The sequence below is a fragment of the Panthera onca genome, chromosome F2 (assembly GCF_046562875.1).
Source record: "Panthera onca isolate mPanOnc1 chromosome F2, mPanOnc1 haplotype 2, whole genome shotgun sequence".
Taxonomy (NCBI): domain Eukaryota; kingdom Metazoa; phylum Chordata; class Mammalia; order Carnivora; family Felidae; genus Panthera; species Panthera onca.
In genome coordinates this window covers 64,322,942-64,336,705 of record NC_138356.1, presented here as the reverse complement: position 1 = coordinate 64,336,705, position 13,764 = coordinate 64,322,942, and the positions used below count along the sequence as shown (strand labels likewise).

Sequence of the window (13,764 nt, the reverse complement as noted above, 5' to 3'; positions counted from 1 at the left end):
GTGTGTGTGTGTGTGTGTGTGTGGTGATGTTGATGATGGCCAATCAGAGGTAGCTTACCCTACATCAAATGTCAGTTTTTTTCCGGCTTTGGACAAGGCCAGTGGCAGGCAAGTATACCTGTCCACGTGTGTGCTATCAGAGGGTCAGAGAAGGGCGAGAGCCCAGAAAGAAGTCAGTAAATCCCAGCAAAAGGAATTCTTTCAGCTTCTTTCCCTTGGGTTCATGGGGCAAGTTAAGATACATTATCAAAATCCATCCAAGGAGAAGATTTTCATGAGCAGTGATTGATTTTTCAACTTGAGAAATGTGTGGCTGACCCTGGGATTGAGGAGACTTGTAAGTTAAGTGCATGGAAAAATGGACCGACCTTGCTACTCACACCGCTGTGTCTCCTGTCTCCCCCTCAGCCTGCACCTACAAAAACCAGGCGTGCTGCCTGACCATACATTACGAGAATGGATTTTCTATTACCACGGAACCACAGGAGGGTGCCTTTCCCAAGACCATCTTACAGTCTCCCTATGAGAAGCTGAAAATGTCTTCAGATGATGGAATCAGGATGCTGTATTTGGATTTTGGAGGCAAAGATGGAGAGATCGTAAGTGTATTTCTGTAGACAGTGCAATTTCATGTTTTGCTGGGCGGCACATCTGTGATGGCTTGCAAACGTAACGCTGCCTTATGTTTATTTAGCAATTGACTATTTGCAAAGTACCTGCAGGCTTGGGGCGCCTGGGTGGCTCAGTCGGTTGAGCATCTGACTTCAGCTCAGGTCACGATCTCGCGGTCCGTGGGTTCGAGCCCCGCGTCAGGCTCTGGGCTGATGGCTCAGAGCCTGGAGCCTGCTTCCCATTCTGTGTCTCCCTCTCTCTCTGCCCCCCCCCCCCATTCATGCTCTGTCTCTCTCTGTCTCAAAAATAAATAAACGTTAAAAAAAAATTTAAAAAAAAAATAAAAAAAAAAAGTACCTGCAGGCTCATGTCTTGTTTGATCCTAGAAAAACTATGATTAGATCCAAGCATCTCAAAATTCCTAACTTTTGTCTCATTTTCCACTAGCAAATCAATATTTGAATCAAAGAATTTTTTACAAAGTCAGCATTAAATTCTCATTAAATGGGGTCCCACCAGCTTCAAAATGCACCATTCATTCTTAAAAAGTCTCAAGCGTCTAATCTAACCTGGGCATCCCTGCTGGTGTGGGGGGTGCGGGGGCGTGACATGCGCAATGCCCGCCATCGGGGAGGTCTGCAAGGAGCACAGCACATGGAGAGCACAGAGGCAGAGGGTCTGGACGAGGGGCAGAGTAGAAGGGATGGTGGGGAACAAAGAACTGTGGTCAATACCTGCATGGAGAGAGAGCCAGACAAGAGCCCAGAAGTTTCGGGCTAATGGCAAATAACGTCTAACAAAATTAGCAGATTTGTCAGAGTAACTTTTAGACTTAGATCAATGCAAACAGCCAGTGTATTGAAATTCACAATTTGCTGTGATCATTACTGCCTGTTACAACAATAACAGTGTACTTCTTCAGTTCTATGAAAGGGTGGGAATTTGCACGTTCTTTCTAGAAAGCAAGTATAGTTCTTGACATTCTCCGGAAGACATAGGACCTCGTTTAAGCTGTTAGCATAAGGCCTTCATTTCAAAGTCACGAGCACTGCTGTTCTGGGTCCCGAGACACCACCGGCCCCACGTAACCAGCACTTCTCACTGTGGGTATCACCTGTGGCCGTGAGGAATCCAACACCCTACGCCTGGCTGCTCATCTGAACTCACTTTCTGAGAACAGTTTCCAGCCAGTCATTTCCTTAACCTTTAAAATGGATCCACAGGATTTTATAGGATTTGTGTGTTTCAGTCAGTAGGTTCAGTCTGAAGCACCAGTTTGGAAATAAGTGACTAGAAAGTCCCTTTCGCTAAGAATACTTGTAGTTCAGTTGCTGCTCTTATCAATCACTCAACTGCGTGCTTTTTCTTAAAGGGGACTGCTCCCTAGCAAAAAAAAAAAAAAAAAAAAAAAAAGTCTCTTGCTATCCTTGGCTTGAAAAATCAAGGCTATTTTTGCCCATGAGGAAAATCACTTAGGTCTAAATTTCAGCCTTCCTGAAGCCTGTAATTATAACCTGACTCGGGAGATTTAGGAAGGACTGAGTTTTTGCTGCCAGTCCATTCAGCTGGTGAGTGCAAGTTCACACATAGCTCCCCCAGGTCAAGTCAGCAACCCCAGGAGGCAGGCACCACCCAGGCTTTCCTCTCCTTTTCCAGGGAAGGGAGCAGAGATGTGCTGTTGAGATGGAGTTGAGGGTCAAGACACCCGTGTTCTGAGTCTGTAACTCACCAGTTGTGTTGGGCAAGTCCTTGTATTTCTTTGGATCTGAGTCTCTCTGTCCATAAAATACAGTGACTAAAGTGGGTAATCTTTACGATTACTTCCAAAAGTTGCATTCTTCCTTAGTGAAAACAGAATCCTGTGGTTAACCCCCGACTCTGGCATCAGAGAAGCCTGCATCTGAGTCCGTATGTACCCTTCCCTGTAAGATCCGTGAGCTCAGAAAGTTTTAGAACTTCTTTAAGTCTTAGTTTCCCATATAAAACATGGAGATAATAGCAATAACTACCTCATGGGATTTTGTAGGAATTACATAAGACGGTGTAGAGCTAATATTTAGCACAGTGCCTAGTTTATGTTTAGCACGGTGCCTGGTTCATGATAAATACAACCCTAACTTCGCTAGATACTGTTATACATTCCGGTTGTTGATTCCCCAGTAGTGTCATCATCAGAACAGAATTGGAAACACCTCCAGTTTTCCTGAATTAGGTCCAGTGATAAAAATTCAACCTGACTCTTATGCTCTGGTCATGGGTGGAGACACATGTAGGCACACACGGAGCAGGGGACTTAACAGACATGTGACCCACATGCTTACAATTCAAGAGCACAGGACCCTGGGGACACAGCTGCTTAGCCCTAGGGCTTCTGCATTCCGAATTCTCTTTTTCTGTTATTTATTTTGAGAGAGAGACAGAGAGAGAGTGCAGGGGAAAGGCAGAGAGAGAGGGAGAGAGAGAGAATCCCAAGCAGGCTCCACACTGTCAGCGCAGAGCCCCATGTGGGGCTCGAACCCATAAACCGTGAGATCACGACTTGAGCCGAAACTAAGAATCAGATGTTTAACCAAGTGAGCCACCCAGGTGCCCCTGTATTCTGGATTTCACATACAGTATCTCATTTAATACTCTATTTACCCTGTAAATTAGGTAAGACTAAGAAAAATTTCAAGTGACTTGTCCCAGATTATATATCTAGAAAGTATTAAAAGGAAAAAAAAAAAGTGTTAAAACCAGGACTCAAATTTAATCTTCAGATGTGAAATTTAGTGCTCCTCCAAGCTGGACCTAATCCAACATAAATAATATCACTATTGTGATACCAAAAATAAATGGTTTAGACAGTCAAGAAAGGCAACATCACTATGGATGCTACTGGTATATATAAATTTCACAGAACCTATTTCGGAAAAAAAAAGATATATGAGATGTAAAGAATAAGTTCAAAGAGTTAGCTTTTAAATCTCACTGAGGGGGTGGGGGGGGGCAAGGATTTACAGCCATAATCGATTCAGTTCCCATTTAAAAGCAGGAAGTGCTCAGATCCATTTGATGTGCAAATCGCTATTCTGTATCAAGCATTGATTGAAAATCTCTCACGCTCCCTTCTTTTTAAATTTCAGCAACTGGACCTTCACTCCTGCCCCAAGCCGATCGTGTTCATCATTCACTCCTTCCTGTCAGCGAAGATCACAAGACTGGGCTTGGTGGCCTGAGCAGGGGGGATGGCTTGCCTTGGACAGAAGGAGGGCTGCTGTGGGACGTCAGATGGGCTGCTCGGCGAGCGGGGAGAGGTAGCATAGCAGGTCTGCCGCGGTCAGCTTTAGATCCCCGAGTCCTCAGCTGCCCCAGACTTCTCCATCAGCTTCACCAACTACAAGGGGGCGCCCCAAGAAAATACCGCAAGGAATATCAGGAGAAAAATGGCTTTTTAGGACGGTAGAAGGGTAAAGAGGTGAGGGCGAATGGGAATACATAAGCATAGCTTTGAAATCACGACAATCAAGTACATGAACATTAGAACAGCGTGTGCAGATCTTAATCATACCAGTGTCTAGGCAACTGGTTCACCCAGGTAAGCAAGGGCTGACCAGATGAGAAATGGACACATTGACCTCCCCCACCCCCGATAACAACGATCCCTTGTTTTAGTGTGATTGATTGCCTACTTCTAATTGAGTTGACTTTTGCTGGTAAGGAAAGAGAAGTGCTTCAAATTGGAAACCCACCTTTTACTTAAGTATGAAGCAGCTGTAATTTTTTTCTTAATGAATTATCTTTCAGTGATGTACAATGAGTCTGAAGTATTCTCATTAGCATATGCCGAGCAGGAATTAGATAAAGCGTCAGATACTGATCTGAGCTCTGAGCTGGTGGAATCTGAGCCAAAGTAGACTGTTTATAGTGCAGAGCTTTGCAGAAGAGTCGTGTGCTTGAAAGATGATTAATCTGGAGACTGCACTCACACCAAGGTGTGTTATCTTAGAGCCAAGACGGATAGCTTTACTTATAGAAAGCAAATTATGGATATTTTTTTAAAAGATTGTCATTTGAGATATATATAAACATACGTATATCTCCTATATATATTACATACATATATATAAAACAGCTCACATGAGATTAACTAATTATCCCCATTTCGTGGTTTTCAGTGGAAATACTGAGCAATTTATTGACCCTTGTGCCTGCCTGTGCTCGTATGCATGCATTTTCGAACCAATCATAGAGCAGCGCATATAATTCTGGACGATGATGGGCTTTACGCATACACCCAGAGTGGTAATCAAATCTGTTGACAGCATCCGCAGCTCTTAGGAATTCCAGGGAAATAATATAATGACCTGATATTTTTCTACAAGAATATTTTCAGACAACATAGAGCATATTTCTGATTTAATGCCTTTATTTTTACCTTTCAATACAAATTCAGTAGAAAGACACCAGTATCATTTGATTTTGGAGTCCCTTTCCTCAGACCTTAAAAATTAGCTCTAGAGGTTCCGTAAGCATTTGTAACCCTTCTTCCCCCTGTAATGTACATAAAGAAATGTTCTGGATTGGACCTATGCGTTTTTGCAGAACTTTTAGCAAATACCTATGCAAAGAGCTTTTAAAAGTGAAACTGTCTTAAAGGAATGTAATTTTGCCCACCAGATGTTTATTGAGTTACAAAGCTGGTTTTAGATTTGTGTTTCCCAAAGTGTCTGTCATGTAACACTAGTTCCAAAGGGCATCGACAGACGTGTTTTGTTGGGGGAGAATAAGAGGTTTGTGTGTTCAAGTGTGTTAAACACCAAGGTAAGAAATGTTAAACAGATTTCATGATTGTGGGCCCCCTCAAGGGCTTTAACGTATACACTGAGATTCTTCAAGGGGGGACCCGTGTACTATTCAAACATTTCTAGAACTCCTTTCTGTCAGGGCATCTTGTTGAAACCGGTGTTTAAAAAAACAAAATAAAACAAAACAAAACAGAAAACAAAAAACACTTTGGAAACAGCTTTAGGACACCGATTTTTCTTTTTTCTTTCTTCTCTTCTTTTCTTTTCTTTCCTTTTTGGTTTCTTATTTTAAAATGCTGAGGAGTGAAATCCCACCCTGAATACTACAGGAAAGCTTTGATGCATTTGTAAATTATACCGAACTCTTTCATGACATATTTTCGAAGTCACTGGAATGTTGTTATACAAGAGAATTATACTTATGCATTGTAAATAACATTGAAATACATACATTAATGCCAATAGTTCAACAATGTAATCTAAGGTGCTCATTACTACATGAAGTATGAGTTAATTGCTCATAATTAAATTGCAAAGATCCTATTATATATTTATAGACAAATTAAAATGATAATTACAAATATTTCTTCATCACATTAAGTTTTAGACTGATTAATATCTGGGTGGGGGTCAACAAACTACATTCTCTGCATTTACAAAAACTTAAGTTAAATATTTATATTTTAGAAAATATACATTTGAATAAATTTATGCATTTTCTGAATAAAAATGTGTTATTAGCAAGAAATAGACAATTTTACTAAGAGAATTGTGTATACGAATCATTTTTTTTTTTTCCTTCACAGTTAAAGTGTATCATATCTGAGTGGCTATGATGAATCAATTTCAAGTACTCATTTTTCCTCGTTCTGAATTCAGCAAATTACAATGATTTTATAGTGTAGATTTTAATCTTGTCTTGATGTGTGTTATGGATGTTGTGAAAGACACAAAGTCCTATGTCTGGATACAATCACTGAATTTGTTTTTGTCCAATCTGCTTTGTGCTCAATCCGTTTCTTATTTGAATCAATGAATTATTAAATTCACATTTGTCCCTTTAAGGGTAAATCAATACAAATGTTTTAACTGTACTTACTGGGAAGCTACCCATTTTGCTGGTAGATGTGGTTAGGCGATCCCTAAGCATCCCAGGGATTTGAAGAAGGCCAAGAGGAATATAGAAAGCAGTCTCTTTCCTGACTTGAACTAAGTAGAAGAAAAAAATCATAAACGTCTTAAAAACATCCACGTGGAGGCGTTTAATTAATTCTATCAATTGATGGAATTAAAATGCTGAAAAATGCATTCTCCTACAATTAATGAGCAGGGCCTTTCGGGCCCTTGTTTTACAAATATTAGTCCATCTTGAGGGGAGTGGGCTGGGGTGAGGGGGTAATATTTGAATGTACCTTGAGTTAAAAAAAAAATGTGCCTATGTTTATAGCACCATGGATATCATGTAAACTTTACATATGAATTAAATAAATATTCACCTCTGAATATGGTGGACTGGTTGGTGGTTTCATGATAGCCACGGACGGAATGTGAAGACACATCCCACTATTCTCTTCCTCCAGGACTGGCCTTGGAAGGTGCTAATGGGTAACGGAGATGCCACTAGAAAGTTTGGTGTGTGAGGGTTTTGTGTATAATTTCAGGATGGGTCTTCATCTGGAGCTTAGGGATCTTGGCTCTTAAACTAAAAATACATGGGATTTGACCTGTATACCAAGCTCCAAATACTCAAATCTTATGTAGTACTGCAACTTGGTTTGTTTTTAATTGCTTATAATGGCTTAGTCTATGGCTGGGAAGTCTTTTTACTATTTGAAAATTTAGTAGTATTGAGATTACATTTAAACTGTAGAATCTCACTTTTAAAGAGACTTCAGAGGTCATCAAGCACATTATTGCCAAAAGTTTATAATTTTAACAATACCACCTTAGTGTATCTTAGCGTATATTTGCTAGAAATATAGCAACATAGTATATACATATAAAAATGAATACACACCAATTAAATTCTTTAAAAAGTTTGTACCACCTGAAGTCATACCATATACACTACTGGTCCAAGTACTACATTTTGGGAAACACCAACCGTGCATAATATTCCACTAAACTCAGGCGACTCTTCCTGAACATCCCTTGCAGTGTTCATTCTGCCTGAAATTGGAAGTGTTCAGCTATGGGACGGGGGCTCCCGCTCTCCTGAGGCAGGTCATTCCACTGCTGGATGACTAGAGTTGTTGGAAAGTCCTTTCATTTTTAGAGCCAAAACGTAGGTCCGCCTGACTTTCAGTCATGAACCTGTTATACCCTAGAAAACACTGAAGTCCGATCTCTTTTCCACATGAATGTCCTATATATAGTAAAAAGACAAATCAAGGCTGGGGGGTTGCTAGGCAATATAAAATTATCTGAAAATGGCTTTAAATAGGACACTTAGATGCCTTGTTTTTATCCCTAAAGAATCAATTGGCCAAGATTAAAACTCTCCATAATAACCTAGTGGTGGAGAGTGATGAGAAAACGGGTATTTATAAGCCCATTAGTAGGTGTACATTTGGCAATAATTTGGAAGGCATTTGGCAAAATCTAGAAAAATTTTAAAATACACATACCTTTTGACTTTAAGATTTATTCTAGAGATGTAAGTAGACTAACATAGGATCATCTTTGCAGCATGTTTGGAACAAGAAGCTAAAAAGGTCAATGAATAAGCTAAATAAATCTTGGCACACTGATGTATTAGAAGACTGATCTGTCTCTAAGTGCTAACGTGGACAAAATGGCTAAATGCAAGTTCTGTAAAATGTAGATAAAACCACAGATACATAGATATACAGTCCATCCTTTTTTTTTTTTTTTTTTTTTTTTTAAGTGTTTCTCAGGAAGAGTGGCACATGCCAGGGCATTTTGGAAATCTGTGCTGGTGTGGTTTTGTCATCACAACGATGCGGGGGTGGGGGATGGGGGGGACACAGTATTTACTGAACAAGAACCGCAGCTGGTAGACTTCCTGCCAGGTGATGACAGTCCCCACATCCAGTGGAATTGTTTTGTCCTCTGAGATGTTCACGTAGGTGAAAGACATAATTATCTGAGCCTAGACCCTGACTACATTTTACATACAAGAACACTTTTTGACTGCTTCAATATATTCTGAATTTTCTAGGTGTGCAGCTACCATGCACATGGAAGGAAGACTGTTTTTGTTTGGCTCAGGGTATTTTATAAAATGTTTTATAAAAACAACTCACCCTTAGTCCCATGTGCGTACGTACATGGGACTAGAATCATCAACACAGAACACCTGACTACTTGGATGTGCCTCATTCACGCTGAATCTAGGCAACAATAGTCGACTACTTTTATCTTTTAGTGGAGTTGTACCCCAGCATCTCCATATTGAAATGTATTATTATCTTACTGTCATTGTCCTTTTCTAAAACTTCTTTACCTTACAGGTAGGGGAATCTCAATCTTTTTTTTTTTTAAGTTTACTTATTTATTTTGAGAAAGAGAGAGGCAGCAGTCGAGAGTGAGAGGGAGCATGCGTGGAAGTGGGGGAGGGGCAGAGAGAGAAGGGGAGACAGAGAATCCCAAGCAGGCTCCGCACTGTCAGCGCAGAGCCCAGTTCGAGGCTTGATCTCACAAACCATGAGATCATGGCCTGAGCCCAAGTCAGATGCTTAGCCGACGGTGCTACCCAGGCGCCGCTAGGGGAAATCAACTTTAAAAAAATCCTGGGGTGCCTGGGCGGCTCAGTCAGTTACGCATCCGACTTCGGCTCGTGTCATGATCTTGCAGTTCAAGAGTTTGAGCCCCGCGCCAGGCTCTGTGCTGACAGTTCAGAGGCTGGAGCCTGCTTTGGATTCTGTGTCTCCCTGTCTCTCTCTCTCTCTCTCTCTCTCTCTGCCCCTCCCCTGCTCTCACTCTGTCTCTCTCTCAAAAATAAACATTAAAACAATTAAAAACAAAAACAAAAAAACTGTGTCCTGAGCAGCCACTAATGACCTGAGCAATCCAGAACTGTACAGGATTTAAATCTTTGTGGGGCCAAACAGGAGATAGTAATACGAAGGAGCCAAGCAGAAAAAGAATCCTCTTCCTTTTTCTTGGGTACATCCCTGTGACAGGGTTTCTCCACACACCTTGTATCCTAAGACAATCCCTGTGACTGAGAAGACACCCGCTGGGGGACTGGATGTGTTTCTTTGGGCCTCATGAAGCAGTGGCCACTGAATAATGTATCACCTGCTTTGCTCTCCTGCCTTCCCCACCTCTTTTCCTTTTTCTTCTTTACTCTCACAGCCCTGGAATTGAACATTCCAAATACGGCATCAGCACCTAATCATATCGTACACAAAAATTAACTCAAAATAAATCACAGACCTAAATATAAGAAATAAAACTATAAAGCAAGAGAAAAGATAACCCACAGAATGGGAGAAAATATCCGTAAGTCATGTATCTGATAAGGGGCTAGAATCCAGAATATACAAAGACCTCTTACAACTCAACAATAAAAGGACAAACAATCCAATTAAAAGTGGTCAAAGGATCTGAGTGGACAGATCCAAAGATCTGTAAATGGGCAACAGGCACATGAAAAAATGCTGAACATCAATAGTCATCTGGAAAATGCAAATCAGAACTGCAATGAGATACCACCTCATACTTCACATCACTCGTCAAGAGGGCAAATAATTACAAGTATTGGGAAGGATGTTGAGAATTTGGAACGCTAATACATTATTGGCTGGTGGAAATGCCAGATGGTACAGCTGCTTTGGAAAACAGTTAAAACAAAAAAGTTAAAACGTGGAGTTACCATAGAGTCGAGCAATTCTACTCATAAGCGTATGCCCAAGATAATGGAAAACTTATGTCTATGCAAAAAACTTGCACACAAATGTCCACAGCAGCATTATTCATGATAGCCTAAATGTGTAACCAGCCCAAATGTCCATTAATGATAAAACATTCGGCTATAAAAAAGAATGAAATACTGACACATGTTACAACATGGGATGAACCCTGAAAACCTCATGCTAAGAAAAAGAAGCCAGACACAAAAGGCCATAAACTGTTATGAGTCAACTTACACAAAATGTCCAGAAGAGGCAAATCCATAGAGACAGAAAGTAGATTACTGTTTGCCAGGGGCTGGGAGGAGGGAGAATACAAAATGACTGCTTATAGATAATGGCGTTTCTGTTTGGGGTGATGGAAATGTTCTGGAATTAGGCAGTGGTGCTGACTGCACAACTTTGTGAATGTACTAAACCCACTGTATTCTACACTTTACAGGGTGACTTTTATGATATGTGAATTATGTCTCAAAAATATATGTTGTGGGCGTGGTTTATCAAGTTCTCGTCTAGTCCATTAGACGATGGTCACGCTCACCATTCTCTTCAGGACAGGTCTCTCCTCACTTTCGTGTCTGAGTCCCTGGGGGACAACACCCTTAAGATTCTTAAAAACCCTTTTGTCTAGCTCACAGGGTCTACTTTTAAATCATTCACCCTAAATATTTCTAAGGTCTTAATAAAGGATCATATAACCACACCTTAGGTTCGATCTTTTTCCTTGGAGAATCTTTTGCCATTGGAAATAACTGGAAGTGCGAAACCATTTCACTTCTCTGACTCACGATGTCCTAAGACTTCAGTATGTCCTCGAAATGCTGGAAAACCGCACGGTTCCTCCTTTGGCTCATCTATCTTTTCCTGCATCTTACCAGATGTAGCTAAATTAACACATGGCCTACTGACACTTTTTTTTTTTTTTTTTTAACATTCTTCCTAGAAATAACCCAAATACTCCATGAGTGCATCAGGCACAACTCTTTTCCAGGTTCTGCAGGCAACAGTCTTGCCAAATGTACCATCTCTACATAACACAGTGAGCTGGTCGGGCCCCGTGGCTCCCTCTTTCCCTCATACAGGGGCCTTGTCATTTGTCATTTTAAAGAGGGTGAGCTTTCAGCATTTTTCCCAGCATGGGTAAATAACTCCCCAGAACAGCTGACATCTTAAGCTCAGTCCCTGCACTCTTGCCCATATACCTTTGAAGGACCCTGTCATGCTTACCCTATATAAAGGCAGAGCGCCTGCTCGGCTGGGTTCCTCCCAGGGGGCTTAGCTCCAAAGTGTGTGCATCTGTACTTCAGCCCTGCCACCTCTCCTTCCGTGAGTGGTAGTTTACACGAAGTGCTATTTGCCAGAAGTTCCTTGCTCGATGCCCTTGGAGGAGCAGACGCTGACCTGAAGCTTCTGGGCCTTTTAGGTCTCTCCTTTGTGCCTGCTTTTATCTTTAACCACTTTTTACTTGAGAATCCAGCCTCTGAGGTAGACAACGTGGAATGAGCTTTGGAATCCCAGTAAGGCATCTAAAAATTTAGGAACCAATTTCTTTGACCAGTTGAATTGACTGAAAGAGTTCTCCAAGTCATAATTATTGGTTCACTTTGGAGATATAACTTCAACAAAACAAAACCTACAAAACAGATGGAGTTACTGTGTTCCCTTGGCAAGGATATATCCGGTCTCCCCTCCCTCTCTCCACACAGCTTGACCTAACCCCACCACCCAGTCACCTCCCAAGGCTCACTGGCCTCATGCGGCAAACAAGGGATGCAGCAAAGGTGCAGTGTTTTTGGAAACTGTATTTGATGACTCTTTCTGGGGCAAACAAGGTTGGGTATCAGTTTCATATAGTTCAACTGAATACAACAGAGAATGTACAAATTTAATCAAGCAGATTGGATCTGGGCTTTCTCTATCAACTATCTGGGAATATGAACACAGTGGAGACTCTGATAGGACAATGGGCTTTTAGAAGGAAATCAAGACAGAGTGATTTGCCTAAGTATCTAGGTGAACACTCTAGTACCCATGTTACGCAGCATGCAACAATTCCAAGTATACGGTTTGATGAGTTTTGAGAAATGTGCAGCCAGGACACCTACCATCACAACCATGACATAGAACATTTATATTACCACAAAGTTTCCTCGTGTCACCTTCCGGTCACTCCAACATCTGACCCCAGGAAACCATATTTGCTTTCTGTGACTCTGTATTTCCTCTTCTAGAATTTCATATTTCTGCCATTTTCTTCTGAGCGCATTTTGAGAGTCATCCATATGTTGCTGCATATTTTTAGTTTGTTCTATTATATTGATAAGTAGTATTTCATTATGTGGATATTTTATTTTATTATTATTTTTGGTGGAGGGAAGGAGGGGCAGAGGGAGAGGGAGAGAGTGAATCTTAAGCAGGCTCCATGCTCAGTGCAGAGCCGGACATGGGGCTCGATCTCACAATTGTGAGATAATGATCTGAGCTGAAATCAAGAGTCGGATGCTCAACTGACTGAGCCACCCAGGCGCCCCATGGTTATTTTATGATTTGCTTATCCATTCACTTATTGATGGACATCTTGGTTGTTTCTAGTTTGGTGCTACTAAGCATTAAGTGGGTATGAGTATTTAGTGCAATTTTTTGCACGACACAGGCTTTTATTTACCTTGGGTAAACACGGGAATGGCTGAGTCATATGCAGAGTGTAAACTGAATTTTATAAGAAACTCAAATATTTTCCAAAATGATTATTGCATTTTCCATTCCCAACATCAGTGCAGGAGATTTCCAAATGCTCCACATAGTCACCAAGATATGGTGTCATCAGTTTTAAAGTTTTATACATTCTAGTTGGTGTTTAGAGGCATCTCATTAATTTACATTCTCTTGACGAGTGAGGACACTAAACATCTTTTCATGTGTTTATTGCCATTCCTATATCTTCTTTTGTAATATCTTCTTGTAATATCTTTCATGTGTTTATTGCCATTCCTATATCTTCTTTTGTTAACATTTTGTGGAATGTTTTTTCAACTCCTTGCCTATTAAAAAAAACCCTCTAGGTTATGTCTTAAGTTGTAAGGGTTCTTTGGTTCTTTATATACTGTAAATAAAATGCTCACCCTCACTATTTTTAGTCACCAAAAAAGGAAACAGGGACTCTGCTGGTGGGTATGCAAACTGATTTCTCAGAAAGGCAATTTGGAAATATTACCATCAGTCTTAAGACTCACAAATTCCACTACTAAAAAGTTATACAGAGAAAATAATCAGTGATGCATTGGGAAGATTCATTACAGTTTTATTTATAATAGGGAAAAATTGAGCCTATTATGTCTAACAATGGGGACTGGTTAAACAAATTGTGGTTCCTTGATATTACACAGTTATTAAAATTATATATATATATATATATATATATATATATATATATATATATAATTCATGATATGTTGTTAAGTGGAAAACAGGCTATTAAATTAATACAC

At 40.5% G+C, this 13,764-nt stretch overlaps 1 protein-coding gene across 3 annotated transcripts in view; it reads left to right on the top strand.

Annotated features, from left to right (window-relative positions):
• SNTB1 (syntrophin beta 1) overlaps nt 1-5,606 on the top strand; it is a 235,171-nt gene extending 229,565 nt beyond the window's left edge. For all 3 annotated transcript variants that reach the window (XM_060611234.2, XM_060611233.3, XM_078441968.2), the window contains 2 exons: nt 409-599; nt 3,738-5,606. In XM_060611234.2, coding sequence (XP_060467217.1) covers nt 409-599; nt 3,738-3,830 — 284 coding nt within the window. In that variant the 3' untranslated portion in view covers nt 3,831-5,606. The remainder of the gene's footprint in view (nt 1-408; nt 600-3,737) is intronic.
• The last annotated feature ends 8,158 nt before the right edge of the window (nt 5,607-13,764 follow it).